Source organism: Erinaceus europaeus, unplaced genomic scaffold, assembly GCF_950295315.1.
Source record: "Erinaceus europaeus unplaced genomic scaffold, mEriEur2.1 scaffold_267, whole genome shotgun sequence".
In the NCBI taxonomy this organism is placed as follows: Eukaryota; Metazoa; Chordata; class Mammalia; order Eulipotyphla; family Erinaceidae; genus Erinaceus; species Erinaceus europaeus.
Genome location: NW_026648204.1, coordinates 51,533 through 72,803, shown reverse-complemented (window position 1 = coordinate 72,803; position 21,271 = coordinate 51,533). Strand labels below are relative to the sequence as shown.

Here is a 21,271-nt window from a genome sequence, read left to right as displayed (position 1 = left end):
AATACAAGGTGAAGCTGGGGCCGCGCAGCCCTGGGACACAAGCGCCTGCGTGCGGAGCTCTGGGCCTGGGCTGAGGGAGAAAGGTGCCTACGCTTGCTCGACAGCGCAGAAAAGGAAGAAGCAGAGTCTCCTGCACAGAGAGCAAAGGCTGCGGCTGGCAGAGCCAAGCGGCAGCATGCCCCCCCCCCCCCCCCCGGGAGCTAAAGGAGTCAGAGCCCCCACCCCAAGGGCTTCTATCTATTAGGCCTTCCCTCCGGGGACTGGGACTGGGACTGCCAGGAGGCCAGAGCACCGAGGTCCATGGACAGGCCGGTGAGGTGGACCGGCGCTCGAGCCTCCAGTGTCCTTGGTCTGAGCGGGGTCTGGACCATGCCAGGAGCCTCCACTCGGCTGTGTGTTCTGAGCTGGGCAAGCAGGGAGCGGGTGTGCGCAGCCGGCATCTGCTGTGTGCAGCGGTCCTCGGCCCTCGGCCCGCCAGGCTCTGCCAGGTGCTGGTGCTCGCGGCGGGCGCAGCCCGTGCTGGCCAAGGAGGCTCTGGGCTACTCCTTGGGCAGGGTGCCTGGCGGGCATCCCAACACCAGGCCCTCCGTGCGTGCCTGCGTGCGTGCGTGCGTGCGTGCGTGTGTGTGTGTGTGTGTGTGCGTGCGTGCGGGCGCCCTGGTCCCGCTTGGCTGTTGGGCCGCGGAGCAAAGGTGGCGGAGGCCTTTCTGGGCAAAGCGCGCGCGCGGGTTCCACCAGGCGGCCGCGCCAGCCCAGGCACCCCGCCCCCGCCACCCCTTGGTCCATGCGCGCAGCCTCAGTGACTTCCCGCGCTCCCGCAAAGTGGACTGGAGGGCCAGAGCTGTTGCTCCAGTTACACCAAGGCACTTTCCCGAGAGGCTGGCGGGGCAGAGGGTGGGGTGGGGTGGGGCAGGGAGAGCTGGGACTCCCGACTGCACCATCGACCTCCCCAGCCCCACCCCTTCAGTCAGTTGGGTGACGGGTTCCAACCGCCAGGCCAGTCCACGCGCCTGGTGCTTGGCGGCAAACCGCGGGCCGCCAGCCCATTGGTCGAGGACTCAAGAGGCAGGCCCAGGCCAGGGCCGCTCATTGGTGGGACCTCGGGCCTCGGGCCAATGAGGGGCCGGCGCGGAGGGAGAAGGCGCACAGCGTCCCGCGGAGTGAGGCTCGAGGACCGGCTTGTTGTGCCTGAGGCGCCATTTCCGCGGCGTTCGCGTTCGCGTCTGGGTTCGGCTTCGGCTTCGGCTTCGGCTTCGGCTTCGGCTTCGGCTTCGGTTTCGGCTTCTGCCTCTGCCTCTGCCTCGGCCTCGGCCTCGGCCCCGGCCCCGGCCCCGGCCCCGGCCCCGGCCCCGGCCCCGGCCCCGGCCCCGGCTCCGGCTCCGGCTCCGGCTCGAAGTGCGCAAGTGGCGGCCGCGACCCCTCACAGGCCTGATCCCACCCTACAGCCAGATCGGCAAACCGGGCTCGCAGGCAGACGGCATGAGCTCCACAGACGACAACGAGGTGACTGTCTGGGGGTCCGGCTTCAGCCCCGAGGGCGGGCAGCGGGCCGCCTTCCGCAGCAGTGCGGGCCCCGCAGGCGAGCCGAGCCTGCAGTCAGGGCCGCCTCGTGGCGCCCAGGGCGAAGCCCACTTCGAGGAGCGCAACGGTTCCGACTCGGAGCGGGAAGGCATGGAGGAGACCGAGCCGGTGCTCTGGGGCCGAGAGGGCCGACCCGGCTCCCCCGCCGACGACCTGAGCGACGAGATGGACTTCGAGTCCCTGCTGGCTGAGGAGGCGGCGGCGATCTTCAGTCGGCAGCTGCGCGACCAGGACCTGGAGACGCGAGGCGCCCGTGGAAACCACTCCCCCGACAGCTGCTCGGGGGAGCTGGCCGCCCTGTGGGGAGCGCTGGAGCTCGGGTCTGGCGGCGGTAGTGGCGGCTACAGCCACAGGAGCGTTCACGATCCCCTGTCGGGGCCCCCTGCCCCACCCCGCTTCGCGGGGCACGAGGGCAGCAGCCGTGCCTGGGGCAGCCCCCACAGGAGCTCCCGGCCCAGGTGGCGCATCCCCGCCCACCGCCAGCGGGCCACCGCCGCCAAGGCCACCGCCACCAAGGCCACCGCCGCCAAGGCCACTGCCACCGCCGCCGCCAAGGCCACCGCCACCACCACCGCCGAGGGCCTGGCCTCTGACCCTGAATCTTCCGACGACATCAGCGAGATTCAGATGATGCGTGTGAGCATCTACTCCAGGGAAGTGGGCCAGGCCAGGCCCAGCAGCTCAGAGGGGCAGCCCAGCCTCCCCCCCAGGGAAGACTTCCGGCCTGTGCCCCGCTCCCTGATGTCCCCCGCGCCCCGTGGAGGGCTCACCACGCTGCTGGAGAGGCAGGCTGGTGGCAGCGGCGGCAAAGGAGGCGGCGGCAGAGGAGGAGGAAGAGGAGGCAGCGGTGGCGGCAGCGGTGGCGGCAGCGGAGGAGGAGGTGGAGGAGTTGGAGGAGGCAGCGGTGGCGAGGCGGAAGCCTCCAGCTCCAAGAGAAAGCCCATCGTCATGTGGGGCAGGGCTCGCGGCAGGCCCAGCTACCCCGTGGCTTCCACTGTGACCGGCCTGCCGCAGCCCTCTCCTAGGAGGAAAGTGGCCCAGGAGAAGAAGGCCCTCGGGGTTCCCTCCAAGATGGCCTTGGGAAGGATCTTCCCCTCCTGGGGCCAGCGAGTCTCTGCGGCACCTCCGGAACCCGCCACCTTCCCGCCCATCTCTGGTGTCCCGCTGCTGGGGAGGTCCAAGAGGTTTACCCTGGTGCCTTCAGGATCCAAGCAGTCCAAGCACCACACTGCTGGTGCTGGGAAGAAGTCCACCACCAGGAGGTCCAGGGAGCCTGAGCCGGGCCCAGGAGATAACAGAGACCCCAGTCTCAAGGGCCAAGTGAGTAGGACCCTCGCCCCACCCCAGCACACACACTCTCTCTGTGCCCACTGCCTCCGCTGGGCAGCCCCTCTCTGTAGTCACTAGCATGCCAGGCGGTATGCACTCCGGGAGGGAGGGGCAAGCATTGGGACAGCTGGGGGGTCGGGGGCAGGACTGTGCCACTGGGCAGCTTTCTCCAGCCTTGCCAGCTTGCAGTCTCAGCCCCCAGAAACGGACTGGAAGGGACAGTTGCTGATTAGAATCAGGGGAGCCCATAATACTTGGGACCCCAAGACTGCAGTGTTGATGCTCCTGGCCTTCTGACTCCTATTTCCTAGCCACCACCCCACACACACACACACAGACACTCCCTTAAACTTGCCTTGTAGGCTCCCTGGGTGTGTGTGTGTGTGTTGCCTCAGGCCAGCCCCCACAACACATGTGTGCATATGCACAACCACACACATCCAGGTCTGCTTGGTGAGACACTTTTGGTTTCAGTTCCTAATGTACAGGGCAGGCCCCTTGTGTCACTCCTTGCACCGGGGGGAGTTCAACAGCGGCAGCTTCAACTCCAGAATCCCCCAAGCCCCAGGAATCTCTCAGCCTTTGACCCCACCAAGCCAGGAAGACTTCATGCCCAGAGAGTCCTCTGGTGAGTTCTGAACAGCAGGGACATGGAATGTGGAGGGGGCAGTGCCAGGGGCTTGGCCTGGCTCCCTTAGCTCCCTGCCCGCCCAGGCAGCCTCTCCCACGGGGACTGGCATGAAGTCGCCTCACCCCTGCCGTGGGTTGTGTGATAGCGGTGATTGGTAGCGCTCCCCAGACCCCTACAGCCAGGTAGACTTGGAGGGACGACACCAGAGTCTTTCCTTCCTCTTAAGTCCCCCTTGACCACGCTGCTTGTCTCAGAATCTGCCTGTGGCTGCATCTGTGTGGGCGTGCAACCCGCAGCCATAGGCCTTGGGGACCTTGTTGAAGGGTGGTGGGGGCGGGGGGTGATGAGGGGCAGCGTTGTGGGGCAGGAGCAGCAGCTGAAGCAGGTCCAGAGGAGGATGGAGCTGCATGGTCAAGCTGGGGCAGGTTGTTGACCATCGGGGGAGATGCTCCCTCATGCTAGACTCTCTTCCGTCTCAATCTGAGCCTTGGAAGCAGGAGAGAGTGTGTGTATCTCTTCCAGGTGACCAGGAGCCACTTGACCATCCCACAGGACCGGAGAGGCAGCACCAGCAGTCACCTGGAGCCCAGGGCTGTCCTCAGGTAAGGCTTCCTCTGCCTCCCGGAAATGCAGGCCCAGACTGGAGGGCGGGATCCAGTCCAGGTTAGACTGACCTGTGTCTGCTCGCCACACGCCACACGCCATACCCCACAGCAAGCAAAGCTCAGTCCACCGAGGAGTGCGTGCCAGTCTAGCCACTGGGCTTTGGGATGTATGCCCAGGGGTGAAGGGGTGAGAGAGGAGACCAGAGCATACTAATCGCTTCTCTTTCTCCGCCGTCTGCTGGCATAGTGTGTCATGCTCCAGAAAGAAATAGACAACCTTAAGGAGCAGCTCGGTATGTGGAGTCTCTGGCTGGGCCAGGGCCAGAGCCAGGGCCAGGGCCAGGGGATGACTGCAGTGTCTTGGGGCAGGGCCAGGGGTGGAGGTTAGTGTGGCAGGGTGGGACAGACTGGGCTGGGCTTCTGGTGCATGGGGTGGGGGTCGGAGGGGTCAGCCTTCCCCATGGAGGTGACCTCAGGAGGCCTGGACTTGGAGCCCTGCCTACACAGACAGCTACTTCAAGGCACCTGGACAGGAACGGATTTCCTGACCTGCACAAACCCCAGGCCAACAAGAATGAGTCCTACAGATCTCTTGCTCCTAGGCTGTTGACGGTTCCCTCGACTATTCACCTGTCCTCCTTAAAACTGTGCCCTTGTCTTTCTCCCCCTCCTTCCCTCCCTCCTTCCATCTCCCCCTCCCCCTTCCTCTTCTTCTTTCTCTCTGTCTCTCCTTGCCACTCCCACCACCCCACCCCCACCCTGTACTCTGTCTTTTAGTGTGTGTGCATATGGGTGCGGGGGCCTTGTGTGTGGCACTATTTCTAAATGGCTCTAATGTGCCCAGGGCTCAAGAACTACAAAGCATTTGGGGCCCACAGAGAAGTCATTTGCACATCGAATGGAGGCGATGGGTGGGGGATTCCAGGGCCTTTTTGGGTGGGTGGGAGGGAGGCTTCAGGTTGCAGGGACTGGTTGCTCCCCATGGAAACAGGGGGATAGGCTTCTCTGTCCCTGTGTCAGGCCTATCTCTCTCTCTTTCTCTCTCTCTGTGTGTGTGTGTGTGTGTGTGTTTCAGCCATCATGGAGTCCCTGACTGGCAAATTTCAGGACATCTGAGGTGAGTATGATGCCCCTCCCCACAGCCCTGGCAGTCAGGAGGGTTGAGGCCTGGGCCTGGCCTGAGGCTCTCCCTGACTCTGCGCTCTCTATTAGACAGGTCTGAGCCAGCTGCTTCCCACAAGAAAAGCAGCTGGTACCCTGGGATCTCAGCAGCTGAGGCCAAGCTGGTTTACACTTCTCCCACCTCAGTCCACTCCTCCTGCCTTCTGTTGACCGCCCTCCCCCCCCCCCCGACCCAGTTCACAGCAGTTTCAAGTTAAAGTACTTCTCAGATTCCGTGGTCTGCCTTCTTTCTAGAACATGTCAGAACCTTCCCCAGCACAGGTGTTCTGTGGTTGGCTCACTCCTGATGGGGATTCTGGGTCAGCCTCTTGAGCAGGAACCCTGCTATAAAGGCTCTACCAAGCCAGAGCCTGAGTTCTGTGTGGGCACTCCCACTCCTAGCCACAGAAGCATTGCCTCCTTTCTCCCTCCCCAGCCCCCTTGTGCTCTCTGCCTCACCTCCTCCTGTTTGGGAAGGATCATGCTCCCCCCAGACGTTCCCATGCTCCCTCTCTCGTTCCAGAGGCACTCCCAGTGTCCCAGCCCTCTTTTCTCTCTCCTCTTCTCTCCCCTTCTCTTCTCTTTTCATTATTTCCTCTTTCTTCTCCTGTCTTTTTTTTTTCTTCTCTCCCAGCTCTGTTAGCTTCCCTCACAACAGTCACTGCCCTGCCTCTGCAGCCTCACCCTGCTTGGTCTCCCCAAGACTGTCTGTAACTAGACTTTCCCCTACCTGTACTTCAGGCATTAGGAGCGCCATCCTAAGCCCATCTCCCCGCCCTACACCCCAAGACCCACCCTCATCCCAGGCGTGCTCCTCGCCTGGAATCCTTATCTCCCTCTGGGATGCACTGCGGACAGCTCACCCAGAATCTGGCCCACCCTACCCTACCCTACCCCACCCCCAGGTTAGAAATCCTGCCAGTTTCCGTGCAGGGGTGGAGTCCAAAGTCATAGCTCCTTGTGTTGGGGAGCAAATTGTTTTTGTGCCCTGCCTTGTCTTCCCAGACCACCCCGTGGGTCACCTGTGATATATAGTCTGGCCACGATTTAAAAAGATAATCAACTTAAGAGTCGTTTAAGAAAGCATTGTTCAAGCATGCATGTCGCACTACTGCCTGTTCTGGTGAGGTGTTTACCAATAAACAAATCTGTTCTGTTAAGAAAGTGGAGATGTGGTGTGAACTCTGTTTGGATCATCCTCACTGACACTTAGGGTCCTTTCTTTTGTGCAGCCAGGGGCTGTGCTGTGCTGTGTTGTGCTGTGCAGGCCCGAGGCTCACAGGGAAGGGTTTGCATTAGACTGAGGTTGCACAGGCTCTCTCTGCCAGTCTCCAAACCCCTTCCTGACACACTGGGTACTTGAGACCCAGCAAGGGGTTGGGTGGTGGCCAAGAGATCATCGCTCCACGTCGGTGCGTGTACACATGGGTCTGGGTGCCTCGGTGATGGAAAAATGTGGCCTGGTTTCTCCTGAGAAAGACATGATTCTGTGATACGAGAGTATAGATTGGGACAAGAAGAAAATAAGGGGTCTAATAAACAAGAGAAGTATAGAATCCAGTTTGTAACCGTTTCAAATTATTTCCCTTTTTTAAATTTTCATTTATAAAAAGGAAACACTGACAAAAACCATAGTATAAGAGGGGTACAACTCCACACAATTCCCACCACCAGAACTTTGTATCCCATCCCATCCCCTCCCCTCCCCTCCCCTGATAGCTTTCCTATCCTTTTTAAAATTTTTTTTCAAGTTGAGATCTCATGTTCTTTTTTTTTTAAAGTATTTTATTTATTTTATTTTTGAGAGAGATGCAGAGAGAGAAAGACAGAGAAATAGCAGAGCACTGCACAGCTCTGGCTTATGGTGGTGCGGGGGATTGAACCTGGGACTTCGGAGCCTCAGGCATGAGAGGCTCTTTGCACAACCATTATGTTATCTACCTCTGCCCTTCTTAAAATTTTTATTTATAAAAAGGAAACACAAAAACCATAGTATAAGAGGGGTAAAACTCCACACAATTCCCACCACCAGAACTCCATATCCCATCCCCTCCCCTCCCCTGATAGCTTTTCTGTTCTTTATCCCTCTGGGAGTATGGACCTAGGGTCATTGTGGGATGTAGAAGGTGGAAGGTCTGGCTTCTGTAATTGCTTCCCCGCTGAACATGAGCGTTGGCAGGTCGATCCATACTCCCAGCTTGTCTCTCATTCCCTAGTGGGGCGGGTTTCTGGGGAACCGGAGCTCCAGGACACATTGGTGGGGTTGTCTGTCCAAGTCTGGTTGGCATCATGTTAGCATCTAGAACAGGTGGCTGAAAAAAAAAAAAAGAGTTACCTTGGGAATCGGGTGGTAGCACAGCGGGTTAAGCTCACATGGCGTGAAGCGCAAGGACCGGTAAGGAGCCTGGTTCAAGCCCCTGGCTCCCCACCTGCAGGAGAGTCACTTCGTCACTTCACAAGTGGGAAAGCAGGTCTGAGGGTGTCTGTCTTTCTCTCCTCCTCTCTGTCTTCCCCTCCTCTCTCCATTTCTCTGTCCTATCCAACAACAACCACATCAATAACTACAACAATAAAACAACAAGGGCAACAAAAGGAAATGAAGGAAAACAAGTGTGTGTGTGTGTGTGTGTGTGTGTGTGTGTGTGTGTGTGTGTGTGTAAACATATAGAACCAAAAAAATTAACTACTCATGAACCTAAAGGCTGGAAAAGTTATATGAAGATTTGGGGTGGGGGGGGGGTCTCTGTTTTATAGATAGGTAGTAGTCCTGTTTTAGTTGTATTCCAAAGAGCCCATGACTATACTAGTTCTATTTTCCCTGAGCCTGACATCTGATATGCAGGTGGATCCTAGTTATTGTCTGGGGAGATGATGTCATGGCTGGAAAAAGGACCAGAAAGCTGGATCAGGGAAGAGAGTAAGTGGCTCCCAAATATGGAAAGGTGTATAATTTCAAGTCATTTCTAAGGTTTATTTCTTTGCTTTTGAGAGAGAGGGAGAGGGAGAGAGGAGAGCGATCACCAGAGCATCACTCTGACACAGGTGATGCCGGGGATCATACTTGGGACCTCAAGCTCTCGAGTCCAACACACTGTCCACACTGCCACCTCCTGGATCTCAGGTTTGTCAGGTTCTTCAAACTCTGGAGGTCACCCTACAGGTCACCAAGTGCCATGTAGGGTGTCAGGCCTCTTCCCAAAGCTCAGTCCGGAAAGTCCAAGAGCTCTGAAACCTACTGTAAGTCTGATGGAAGGAGAACACGAGTGAGGACTATCCCAACACGAGCTGACTGAACGTGGGCAGGATGGGAAGTCACTAGTAACCACACCTGGAAAGTTGGGTGGGCCAGGCTCACCCTTTGCTACACTCCCAGCCTGTCTCTTCAGGCTCCATCATGTGCCCTTAGGCCATCAGTCATGCGGTGGATGGTCACCCACTCCAGGGCTGGACAAGAATCGTGGGGTGGGCGTTGGGCAGTAGTGCACCGGGTTAAGTGCACTTAGTGTGAAGTGCAAAGATTCCAGTTGTCACCCCTGGCTCCCCACCTGCAGGGGGTCGCTTCACAGGTGGTGAAGCAGTTCTGCAGATGTCTTTCTCTCCCCTTCTCTGTCTTCCCCTTCTCTCTCAATTTCTCTCTGTCCTATCTAACAACAACAACAATAACAGCAAGGGGGTGGGGTGGATGCAGGTTGGATGGCCAGCATGAACAATGGATTCCTGCTGCTGTCACCAAGCCCTTGAGATAAAAATAAAGAATGAAGGAATGGGAGAAGATCTTCACATGCCATACATCAGAGTAATAACCATAATATACAAAGTGCTCAGCAAACTTAGCAACAGACAAGCAAATGACCCCATCCAAAAATAGGCAGTGGCTGTGAACAGAATATTCACTACTGAAGAGATCTAAAAGCCTAACAAACACACGAAAAATTGTTCCAGGTCACTGATTGTCAGAGAAATGCAAATAAAGACAACACTGAGATACCACTTGACCCCTTTGAGAATGGCATACATCAGAAAGGACAGCAGCAACAAATGCTGGAGGGATGTGGGGAGAAAGGAACCCTTATGCACTGCTCGTAGGAATGTAAATTGGTCCAACCTCTGTGGAAAGCTGTCTGGAGAACTCTCACAAGGCTACACATGGACCTTCCACATGAATCAGTTATTCCTCTGTTAGGGATATACCCCAAAGACCCCATAACACCCAAACAAAAAGATATGTGTACACTCATGTTCGTATCAGCACAATTTGTAATAGCTAAAACCTGGAAGCAACCTAGGTGCCCAACAACAGGTGAATAGGTGAGAAAGTTGTGGTATATATACACAATGGAATACTATGCAGCTATTAAGAACAATGAACCCACATTCTCTGGTCCATCTTGGATGGAGCTGGAAAGAATTATGTTAAGTGAGCTAAGTCATAAAGATAAAGAGGAGTATGGGATGGTCTGACTGATAGTCCTGGAATCTCTAGAGTGGGGTTCACTTTCCTGCATGCTTCTCTCAATTCATAGCAAATGATATTGCATCTGCTGATCCCAAACTAATCAACACAAGGTGTGCCACCCTGGCATGCTTCACTTCGGATTGTGTCCAGAGACATCAGGCATGGATTGTCAACCCTTTAGTCTCATTACTCAGGTGAGACCTTTCCTTTCTCATAGGATTCTCTAATTCCATTCCAAGTGGTTCACTTCCTAACAAAGTCCCAAAACATAGATATAGACCATGTCCCCTGAGATAGGGTATATGTTCACATGGGTTCATAACTAGGGCAAAATATATACCTGATAGCAAAAGTACACAATAGTCTGCAGTGAGTCACTATTTCTAGCAAGCAAGTAGAAAGAACTAAAAAGACACCATAAAGTTCCTAATGAAATACTTTCTACTTAGTCTTAGTTACCCTCCTCACCTATTTCCTATACACTTCCCTCAGTCACTCCAAAGCTAAACTTATTAAAGCAAGGGCTGCAAAAGCTGAATAAGGGCAAGAGACTGGCATACTTTAATGATGACTCTTTAGTCACTATCAGGCCACCCCATCAATTGTGGCCCTAGTCGGGGAGTACTGAGATTCCCAAACAGACACGATGGGCCTAGACCTTGAATAAATCCCTCTCTCCATTGTTACTGGTCACTTCTATCAGAAACAACACAGTAGACCTCTCTGTGGGCCTCCATAGGACCTTGTCCTCAACTTGGATCAACAACAGTACAGAAAGTTCTATCCTCTGAAAGGAGGCTGGACAACATACTCTATCTTCCACCTGAGGAAGATGGGTCCTGAAACTGGGGCAGCTTGGAACATTCCTACTCATGACCACACAATGTGAGCTCAGATCTACTTGGATGCAGAGGTCACATAGGCTCCTAAGCTGAATATGGGCCCCAGATCAGATCAAATCGATGGAGTTTACAGTCAACAATATTTATGCCCTTTCCCCGTATTAGGGAGCTACTCTTTTCCCAGATCCAGCTTTCTGGTCCTTTTTTTTAGCCATGACATCACCTCCCCAGATGATAATTAAGATCCACCTGCATATCATATTTCATGCTCAGGGAAAAAAAACAGTATAGCTACAGGCCCTTTTGAATATAACTAAAATATGCCTACTAGCTATCTACAAAATGGAGACCCCCCCAACTCTTCATCTGCACCTCTCCAGCCTTTAGGTTCATGATTAGTCAACAACTTGTTTAGCTTTATATATTAACTTTCTTTTCAGCCACCATGTTCCAGATGCTAATATGATGCCAACTGGACTTCCCTGGGCAGACAACCCCACCAATGAGTCCTGGAGCCCTGTTTTCCCAGAGCCCCATCCCACTAGGGAAAGAGAGAGACAGGCTGGGAGTATGGTTTGACCTGCCAATGTCCATGTTCAGTGTGGAAGCAATTACAGAAGCCAGACCTTCCACCTTCTGCATCCCATAATGACCCTGGGTCATACTCCCAGAGGGATAAAAAAATAGGAAAGCTATCAGGGGAGGGGTGGGATACAGAGTTCTGGTGGTGGGAATTGTGTGGAGTTGTACCCCTATTATCCTATGGTTTTTGTCAGTGTTTCCTTTTTATAAATTAATATATATATATATATATATATATCTTCATTTCTTTATTGGAAATGAAGAAATTAGGGGGTATATAGAGGGGGAGAGAAACAGAGAGACACCTGCAGCACTGCTTCACTACTCTAAGAGCTTTTCCCTTGCAGGTGGGGACCAGAGTTCAAACCGGGGTCCTTAAGCATTATAATATGTGTGCTCATCCAGAGATGCCACAACCGAATAACTTATCTCATAATTTTTTAAATTGATGTTAAGTCACTAGAAAAATAAAAAATAAATATGATACACATATACAATAGAATCCTAAAAAAGAAAAAAAAAGAAATTGTACCCACGTGTCAAGAACTTTACTATAAACCTCATACCTTTCAATAAAGTGACTTATAAAAAATAAAAAATAAATAAAGGTATCAAACAAAACCTTCCAAAAGTATATTCCAGGGTGGGGGAGATAGCATAATGGTTATGCAAAAGACTTTCATGCTTGAGGTTGTGAGGCCTCAAGTTCAGTGCCCAGCACTACCATAAGCCAGAACTCTGCAGTTCCTCCTCTCCTGCCCTCCCCTCTCCTCCCCTCCCCACACCTCCCCTCCCCTCCTCTCCTTTCTCTTCCTCTAATTAAAATGAAAACTGTTTTTAAAAAATTCAGTTCTTGTTCTTGTTCATTTTCCCTTATGGCTTCACCACAGTATTTAGTCCCTTTATCAACAAGCCGTATTTTTCTATCTCAGTAGAAATTAGGGAGTTGGACAGTAGCTCAGCGGGTTAAACGCATGTGGCATGAAGCACAAGGACCAACATAAGGAAATTAGGCCCAATTGACTTTACTCCCCCCAAACACCTAGAAAGACTGTGTGTGTGTGAGTGTGTGTATGCATATACACAAAGAGACAGACAAACACAAAAAACTATGTGAAAGGTTCTGTTGACCACCATGCAGTGTTCAGTCAATGTTTTCTTCTATGTTTTATAGTTTTCAGTCTCACATCCAGTGGTCTTGAAAAACTGGCCGTTTTCAAGGACCGTGCTTCTCTGGGGGTGATAGAAAATGTATTATGGAATAAAGCTAGTGCTGTTGTTACAGAGCTTGATTGGCTGACTGTGGCAGTAGTGGTGGTAAGATAATGTGGATGACCTACATATGTGCCCAAGCAGGGCAGGCAGCAGCAGAGGATGGGGCTTAGTGTCTCTCCAGACCAGCAGGCACTGCTTCTGTGAGTAGAGAGGAGGCCTGAGGGGGAGGGCTAAGGGAGCAGACTGACTGAACTACAGGCCCTGACCTCCTTTCGACAGGGGAACAGAATATTTCTGGAATCTAAGCCTCAATATCTGCCTCTTACTTGCTCCTGAATGTGCAAGACTCTGCACCAAGTCACAGTCTGTGATGATGTATGCAACAACACTAGAACAGATGGTCTGAATATGGAATGGAGAGAAGGCCCGCTCAGAGAGGAGGCAGGCTGGCAGGAGACACTCCCTCCTATGTGCCCTTCATTGCTCTCCTCCCATCCCACCCTGGGGACAAAGACTTTGACCTCCCGGGGCATAGCAGGGGCTGTACATCTTCCCAGTCAGGATTTGTCTGTGGCTCTCAGTGGGTGGAATGGAGAAAAATCTCTAAAAATAACTTGTAACAGTTCACCGATCTTAGGCACTCAGATAGCAGTGTGCTGTGCTATCCCTCCAAGTAATAACCACTGGGCACTATCCTCAGCCTAAGTGATTAAACCAGCCTTCTCAGAGAGAGGTTTTCCATGGAAGGAGTTAAACTCCATGATTTTTCCTTCCTACCTCCCTCCCTCCCTTCCTCCCTCCCTCCCTCCCTCCCTCCCTTCCTTCCTACCTTCATCACAAGGGCTTGGTGACAGCAGCAGGAATCCATTGTTCATGCTGGCCATCCAACCTGCATCCACCCCACCCCCTTGCTGTTATTGTTGTTGTTGTTAGATAGGACAGAGAGAAATTGAGAGAGAAGGGGAAGACAGAGAAGGGGAGAGAAAGACATCTGCAGAACTGCTTCACCACCTGTGAAGCGACCCCCTGCAGGTGGGGAGCCAGGGGTGACAACTGGAATCTTTGCACTTCACACTAAGTGCACTTAACCCGGTGCACTACTGCCCAACGCCCACCCCACGATTCTTGTCCAGCCCTGGAGTGGGTGACCATCCACCGCATGACTGATGGCCTAAGGGCACATGATGGAGCCTGAAGAGACAGGCTGGGAGTGTAGCAAAGGGTGAGCCTGGCCCACCCAACTTTCCAGGTGTGGTTACTAGTGACTTCCCATCCTGCCCACGTTCAGTCAGCTCGTGTTGGGATAGTCCTCACTCGTGTTCTCCTTCCATCAGACTTACAGTAGGTTTCAGAGCTCTTGGACTTTCCGGACTGAGCTTTGGGAAGAGGCCTGACACCCTACATGGCACTTGGTGACCTGTAGGGTGACCTCCAGAGTTTGAAGAACCTGACAAACCTGAGATCCAGGAGGTGGCAGTGTGGACAGTGTGTTGGACTCGAGAGCTTGAGGTCCCAAGTATGATCCCCGGCATCACCTGTGTCAGAGTGATGCTCTGGTGATCGCTCTCCTCTCTCCCTCTCCCTCTCTCTCAAAAGCAAAGAAATAAACCTTAGAAATGACTTGAAATTATACACCTTTCCATATTTGGGAGCCACTTACTCTCTTCCCTGATCCAGCTTTCTGGTCCTTTTTCCAGCCATGACATCATCTCCCCAGACAATAACTAGGATCCACCTGCATATCAGATGTCAGGCTCAGGGAAAATAGAACTAGTATAGTCATGGGCTCTTTGGAATACAACTAAAACAGGACTACTACCTATCTATAAAACAGAGACCCCCCCCCCACCCCAAATCTTCATATAACTTTTCCAGCCTTTAGGTTCATGAGTAGTTAATTTTTTTGGTTCTATATGTTTACACACACACACACACACACACACACACACACACACACACACACACACACACTTGTTTTCCTTCATTTCCTTTTGTTGCCCTTGTTGTTTTATTGTTGTAGTTATTGATGTGGTTGTTGTTGGATAGGACAGAGAAATGGAGAGAGGAGGGGAAGACAGAGAGGAGGAGAGAAAGACAGACACCCTCAGACCTGCTTTCCCACTTGTGAAGTGACGAAGTGACTCTCCTGCAGGTGGGGAGCCAGGGGCTTGAACCAGGCTCCTTACCGGTCCTTGCGCTTCACGCCATGTGAGCTTAACCCGCTGTGCTACCACCCGATTCCCAAGGTAACTCTTTTTTTTTTTTTCAGCCACCTGTTCTAGATGCTAACATGATGCCAACCAGACTTGGACAGACAACCCCACCAATGTGTCCTGGAGCTCCGGTTCCCCAGAAACCCGCCCCACTAGGGAATGAGAGACAAGCTGGGAGTATGGATCGACCTGCCAACGCTCATGTTCAGCGGGGAAGCAATTACAGAAGCCAGACCTTCCACCTTCTACATCCCACAATGACCCTAGGTCCATACTCCCAGAGGGATAAAGAACAGAAAAGCTATCAGGGGAGGGGAGGGGATGGGATATGGAGTTCTGGTGGTGGGAATTGTGTGGAGTTTTACCCCTCTTATACTATGGTTTTTGTGTTTCCTTTTTATAAATAAAAATTTTAAGAAGGGCAGAGGTAGATAACATAATGGTTGTGCAAAGAGCCTCTCATGCCTGAGGCTCCGAAGTCCCAGGTTCAATCCCCCGCACCACCATAAGCCAGAGCTGTGCAGTGCTCTGCTATTTCTCTGTCTTTCTCTCTCTGCATCTCTCTCAAAAATAAAATAAATAAAATACTTTAAAAAAAAAAGAACATGAGATCTCAACTTGAAAAAAAATTTTAAAAAGGATAGGAAAGCTATCAGGGGAGGGGAGGGGAGGGGATGGGATGGGATACAAAGTTCTGGTGGTGGGAATTGTGTGGAGTTGTACCCCTCTTATACTATGGTTTTTGTCAGTGTTTCCTTTTTATAAATGAAAATTTAAAAAAGGGAAATAATTTGAAACGGTTACAAACTGGATTCTATACTTCTCTTGTTTATTAGACCCCTTATTTTCTTCTTGTCCCAATCTATACTCTCGTATCACAGAATCATGTCTTTCTCAGGAGAAACCAGGCCACATTTTTCCATCACCGAGGCACCCAGACCCATGTGTACACGCACCGACGTGGAGCGATGATCTCTTGGCCACCACCCAACCCCTTGCTGGGTCTCAAGTACCCAGTGTGTCAGGAAGGGGTTTGGAGACTGGCAGAGAGAGCCTGTGCAACCTCAGTCTAATGCAAACCCTTCCCTGTGAGCCTCGGGCCTGCACAGCACAACACAGCACAGCACAGCCCCTGGCTGCACAAAAGAAAGGACCCTAAGTGTCAGTGAGGATGATCCAAACAGAGTTCACACCACATCTCCACTTTCTTAACAGAACAGATTTGTTTATTGGTAAACACCTCACCAGAACAGGCAGTAGTGCGACATGCATGCTTGAACAATGCTTTCTTAAACGACTCTTAAGTTGATTATCTTTTTAAATCGTGGCCAGACTATATATCACAGGTGACCCACGGGGTGGTCTGGGAAGACAAGGCAGGGCACAAAAACAATTTGCTCCCCAACACAAGGAGCTATGACTTTGGACTCCACCCCTGCACGGAAACTGGCAGGATTTCTAACCTGGGGGTGGGGTAGGGTAGGGTAGGGTGGGCCAGATTCTGGGTGAGCTGTCCGCAGTGCATCCCAGAGGGAGATAAGGATTCCAGGCGAGGAGCACGCCTGGGATGAGGGTGGGTCTTGGGGTGTAGGGCGGGGAGATGGGCTTAGGATGGCGCTCCTAATGCCTGAAGTACAGGTAGGGGAAAGTCTAGTTACAGACAGTCTTGGGGAGACCAAGCAGGGTGAGGCTGCAGAGGCAGGGCAGTGACTGTTGTGAGGGAAGCTAACAGAGCTGGGAGAGAAGAAAAAAAAAAGACAGGAGAAGAAAGAGGAAATAATGAAAAGAGAAGAGAAGGGGAGAGAAGAGGAGAGAGAAAAGAGGGCTGGGACACTGGGAGTGCCTCTGGAACGAGAGAGGGAGCATGGGAACGTCTGGGGGGAGCATGATCCTTCCCAAACAGGAGGAGGTGAGGCAGAGAGCACAAGGGGGCTGGGGAGGGAGAAAGGAGGCAATGCTTCTGTGGCTAGGAGTGGGAGTGCCCACACAGAACTCAGGCTCTGGCTTGGTAGAGCCTTTATAGCAGGGTTCCTGCTCAAGAGGCTGACCCAGAATCCCCATCAGGAGTGAGCCAACCACAGAACACCTGTGCTGGGGAAGGTTCTGACATGTTCTAGAAAGAAGGCAGACCACGGAATCTGAGAAGTACTTTAACTTGAAACTGCTGTGAACTGGGTCGGGGGGGGGGGAGGGCGGTCAACAGAAGGCAGGAGGAGTGGACTGAGGTGGGAGAAGTGTAAACCAGCTTGGCCTCAGCTGCTGAGATCCCAGGGTACCAGCTGCTTTTCTTGTGGGAAGCAGCTGGCTCAGACCTGTCTAATAGAGAGCGCAGAGTCAGGGAGAGCCTCAGGCCAGGCCCAGGCCTCAACCCTCCTGACTGCCAGGGCTGTGGGGAGGGGCATCATACTCACCTCAGATGTCCTGAAATTTGCCAGTCAGGGACTCCATGATGGCTGAAACACACACACACACACACACACAGAGAGAGAGAAAGAGAGAGAGATAGGCCTGACACAGGGACAGAGAAGCCTATCCCCCTGTTTCCATGGGGAGCAACCAGTCCCTGCAACCTGAAGCCTCCCTCCCACCCACCCAAAAAGGCCCTGGAATCCCCCACCCATCGCCTCCATTCGATGTGCAAATGACTTCTCTGTGGGCCCCAAATGCTTTGTAGTTCTTGAGCCCTGGGCACATTAGAGCCATTTAGAAATAGTGCCACACACAAGGCCCCCGCACCCATATGCACACACACTAAAAGACAGAGTACAGGGTGGGGGTGGGGTGGTGGGAGTGGCAAGGAGAGACAGAGAGAAAGAAGAAGAGGAAGGGGGAGGGGGAGATGGAAGGAGGGAGGGAAGGAGGGGGAGAAAGACAAGGGCACAGTTTTAAGGAGGACAGGTGAATAGTCGAGGGAACCGTCAACAGCCTAGGAGCAAGAGATCTGTAGGACTCATTCTTGTTGGCCTGGGGTTTGTGCAGGTCAGGAAATCCGTTCCTGTCCAGGTGCCTTGAAGTAGCTGTCTGTGTAGGCAGGGCTCCAAGTCCAGGCCTCCTGAGGTCACCTCCATGGGGAAGGCTGACCCCTCCGACCCCCACCCCATGCACCAGAAGCCCAGCCCAGTCTGTCCCACCCTGCCACACTAACCTCCACCCCTGGCCCTGCCCCAAGACACTGCAGTCATCCCCTGGCCCTGGCCCTGGCTCTGGCCCTGGCCCAGCCAGAGACTCCACATACCGAGCTGCTCCTTAAGGTTGTCTATTTCTTTCTGGAGCATGACACACTATGCCAGCAGACGGCGGAGAAAGAGAAGCGATTAGTATGCTCTGGTCTCCTCTCTCACCCCTTCACCCCTGGGCATACATCCCAAAGCCCAGTGGCTAGACTGGCACGCACTCCTCGGTGGACTGAGCTTTGCTTGCTGTGGGGTATGGCGTGTGGCGTGTGGCGAGCAGACACAGGTCAGTCTAACCTGGACTGGATCCCGCCCTCCAGTCTGGGCCTGCATTTCCGGGAGGCAGAGGAAGCCTTACCTGAGGACAGCCCTGGGCTCCAGGTGACTGCTGGTGCTGCCTCTCCGGTCCTGTGGGATGGTCAAGTGGCTCCTGGTCACCTGGAAGAGATACACACACTCTCTCCTGCTTCCAAGGCTCAGATTGAGACGGAAGAGAGTCTAGCATGAGGGAGCATCTCCCCCGATGGTCAACAACCTGCCCCAGCTTGACCATGCAGCTCCATCCTCCTCTGGACCTGCTTCAGCTGCTGCTCCTGCCCCACAACGCTGCCCCTCATCACCCCCCGCCCCCACCACCCTTCAACAAGGTCCCCAAGGCCTATGGCTGCGGGTTGCACGCCCACACAGATGCAGCCACAGGCAGATTCTGAGACAAGCAGCGTGGTCAAGGGGGACTTAAGAGGAAGGAAAGACTCTGGTGTCGTCCCTCCAAGTCTACCTGGCTGTAGGGGTCTGGGGAGCGCTACCAATCACCGCTATCACACAACCCACGGCAGGGGTGAGGCGACTTCATGCCAGTCCCCGTGGGAGAGGCTGCCTGGGCGGGCAGGGAGCTAAGGGAGCCAGGCCAAGCCCCTGGCACTGCCCCCTCCACATTCCATGTCCCTGCTATTCAGAACTCACCAGAGGACTCTCTGGGCATGAAGTCTTCCTGGCTTGGTGGGGTCAAAGGCTGAGAGATTCCTGGGGCTTGGGGGATTCTGGAGTTGAAGCTGCCGCTGTTGAACTCCCCCCGGTGCAAGGAGTGACACAAGGGGCCTGCCCTGTACATTAGGAACTGAAACCAAAAGTGTCTCACCAAGCAGACCTGGATGTGTGTGGTTGTGCATATGCACACATGTGTTGTGGGGGCTGGCCTGAGGCAACACACACACACACACCCAGGGAGCCTACAAGGCAAGTTTAAGGGAGTGTCTGTGTGTGTGTGTGTGGGGTGGTGGCTAGGAAATAGGAGTCAGAAGGCCAGGAGCATCAACACTGCAGTCTTGGGGTCCCAAGTATTATGGGCTCCCCTGATTCTAATCAGCAACTGTCCCTTCCAGTCCGTTTCTGGGGGCTGAGACTGCAAGCTGGCAAGGCTGGAGAAAGCTGCCCAGTGGCACAGTCCTGCCCCCGACCCCCCAGCTGTCCCAATGCTTGCCCCTCCCTCCCGGAGTGCATACCGCCTGGCATGCTAGTGACTACAGAGAGGGGCTGCCCAGCGGAGGCAGTGGGCACAGAGAGAGTGTGTGTGCTGGGGTGGGGCGAGGGTCCTACTCACTTGGCCCTTGAGACTGGGGTCTCTGTTATCTCCTGGGCCCGGCTCAGGCTCCCTGGACCTCCTGGTGGTGGACTTCTTCCCAGCACCAGCAGTGTGGTGCTTGGACTGCTTGGATCCTGAAGGCACCAGGGTAAACCTCTTGGACCTCCCCAGCAGCGGGACACCAGAGATGGGCGGGAAGGTGGCGGGTTCCGGAGGTGCCGCAGAGACTCGCTGGCCCCAGGAGGGGAAGATCCTTCCCAAGGCCATCTTGGAGGGAACCCCGAGGGCCTTCTTCTCCTGGGCCACTTTCCTCCTAGGAGAGGGCTGCGGCAGGCCGGTCACAGTGGAAGCCACGGGGTAGCTGGGCCTGCCGCGAGCCCTGCCCCACATGACGATGGGCTTTCTCTTGGAGCTGGAGGCTTCCGCCTCGCCACCGCTGCCTCCTCCAACTCCTCCACCTCCTCCTCCGCTGCCGCCACCGCTGCCGCCACCGCTGCCTCCTCTTCCTCCTCCTCTGCCGCCGCCTCCTTTGCCGCCGCTGCCACCAGCCTGCCTCTCCAGCAGCGTGGTGAGCCCTCCACGGGGCGCGGGGGACATCAGGGAGCGGGGCACAGGCCGGAAGTCTTCCCTGGGGGGGAGGCTGGGCTGCCCCTCTGAGCTGCTGGGCCTGGCCTGGCCCACTTCCCTGGAGTAGATGCTCACACGCATCATCTGAATCTCGCTGATGTCGTCGGAAGATTCAGGGTCAGAGGCCAGGCCCTCGGCGGTGGTGGTGGCGGTGGCCTTGGCGGCGGCGGTGGCAGTGGCCTTGGCGGCGGTGGCCTTGGTGGCGGTGGCCTTGGCGGCGGTGGCCCGCTGGCGGTGGGCGGGGATGCGCCACCTGGGCCGGGAGCTCCTGTGGGGGCTGCCCCAGGCACGGCTGCTGCCCTCGTGCCCCGCGAAGCGGGGTGGGGCAGGGGGCCCCGACAGGGGATCGTGAACGCTCCTGTGGCTGTAGCCGCCACTACCGCCGCCAGACCCGAGCTCCAGCGCTCCCCACAGGGCGGCCAGCTCCCCCGAGCAGCTGTCGGGGGAGTGGTTTCCACGGGCGCCTCGCGTCTCCAGGTCCTGGTCGCGCAGCTGCCGACTGAAGATCGCCGCCGCCTCCTCAGCCAGCAGGGACTCGAAGTCCATCTCGTCGCTCAGGTCGTCGGCGGGGGAGCCGGGTCGGCCCTCTCGGCCCCAGAGCACCGGCTCGGTCTCCTCCATGCCTTCCCGCTCCGAGTCGGAACCGTTGCGCTCCTCGAAGTGGGCTTCGCCCTGGGCGCCACGAGGCGGCCCTGACTGCAGGCTCGGCTCGCCTGCGGGGCCCGCACTGCTGCGGAAGGCGGCCCGCTGCCCGCCCTCGGGGCTGAAGCCGGACCCCCAGACAGTCACCTCGTTGTCGTCTGTGGAGCTCATGCCGTCTGCCTGCGAGCCCGGTTTGCCGATCTGGCTGTAGGGTGGGATCAGGCCTGTGAGGGGTCGCGGCCGCCACTTGCGCACTTCGAGCCGGAGCCGGAGCCGGAGCCGGGGCCGGGGCCGGGGCCGGGGCCGGGGCCGGGGCCGGGGCCGGGGCCGGGGCCGAGGCCGAGGCCGAGGCAGAGGCAGAGGCAGAAGCCGAAACCGAAGCCGAAGCCGAAGCCGAAGCCGAAGCCGAAGCCGAAGCCGAACCCAGACGCGAACGCGAACGCCGCGGAAATGGCGCCTCAGGCACAACAAGCCGGTCCTCGAGCCTCACTCCGCGGGACGCTGTGCGCCTTCTCCCTCCGCGCCGGCCCCTCATTGGCCCGAGGCCCGAGGTCCCACCAATGAGCGGCCCTGGCCTGGGCCTGCCTCTTGAGTCCTCGACCAATGGGCTGGCGGCCCGCGGTTTGCCGCCA

At 55.3% G+C, this 21,271-nt stretch overlaps 2 protein-coding genes across 5 annotated transcripts; one reads left to right on the top strand and one right to left on the bottom strand.

The window, feature by feature from the left end:
* The first annotated feature begins 2,511 nt into the window (after positions 1-2,511).
* LOC132536671 (uncharacterized protein CXorf49 homolog) lies at positions 2,512-5,478 on the top strand. Of its 4 annotated transcripts, none has more exons than XM_060184831.1 (6): positions 2,512-2,901; positions 3,385-3,538; positions 4,064-4,143; positions 4,394-4,439; positions 5,222-5,263; positions 5,363-5,478. In XM_060184831.1, the coding sequence occupies exons 1-5, from the start codon at positions 2,530-2,532 to the stop codon at positions 5,260-5,262; spliced, it is 693 nt and encodes a 230-aa protein (XP_060040814.1). In that variant the 5' UTR covers positions 2,512-2,529; the 3' UTR covers position 5,263; positions 5,363-5,478. The 4 variants fall into 4 exon arrangements, with proteins under 4 accessions (XP_060040814.1, XP_060040813.1, XP_060040816.1 ...); XM_060184830.1 differs by having other exon boundaries at positions 5,359-5,478; XM_060184833.1 differs by lacking the exon at positions 4,394-4,439.
* Positions 5,479-15,825: 10,347 nt separating this feature from the next.
* LOC103127353 (uncharacterized protein CXorf49 homolog) lies at positions 15,826-20,919 on the bottom strand. Its single transcript, XM_007538254.2, has 5 exons — positions 19,389-20,919; positions 18,752-18,905; positions 18,147-18,226; positions 17,851-17,896; positions 15,826-17,068 (listed from the first exon to the last, which is right to left on the bottom strand). Exons 1-5 carry the CDS (start codon positions 20,808-20,810, stop codon positions 17,028-17,030), a joined length of 1,743 nt encoding a protein of 580 aa, XP_007538316.2. The 5' UTR covers positions 20,811-20,919; the 3' UTR covers positions 15,826-17,027.
* Between the last annotated feature and the right edge of the window lie 352 nt (positions 20,920-21,271).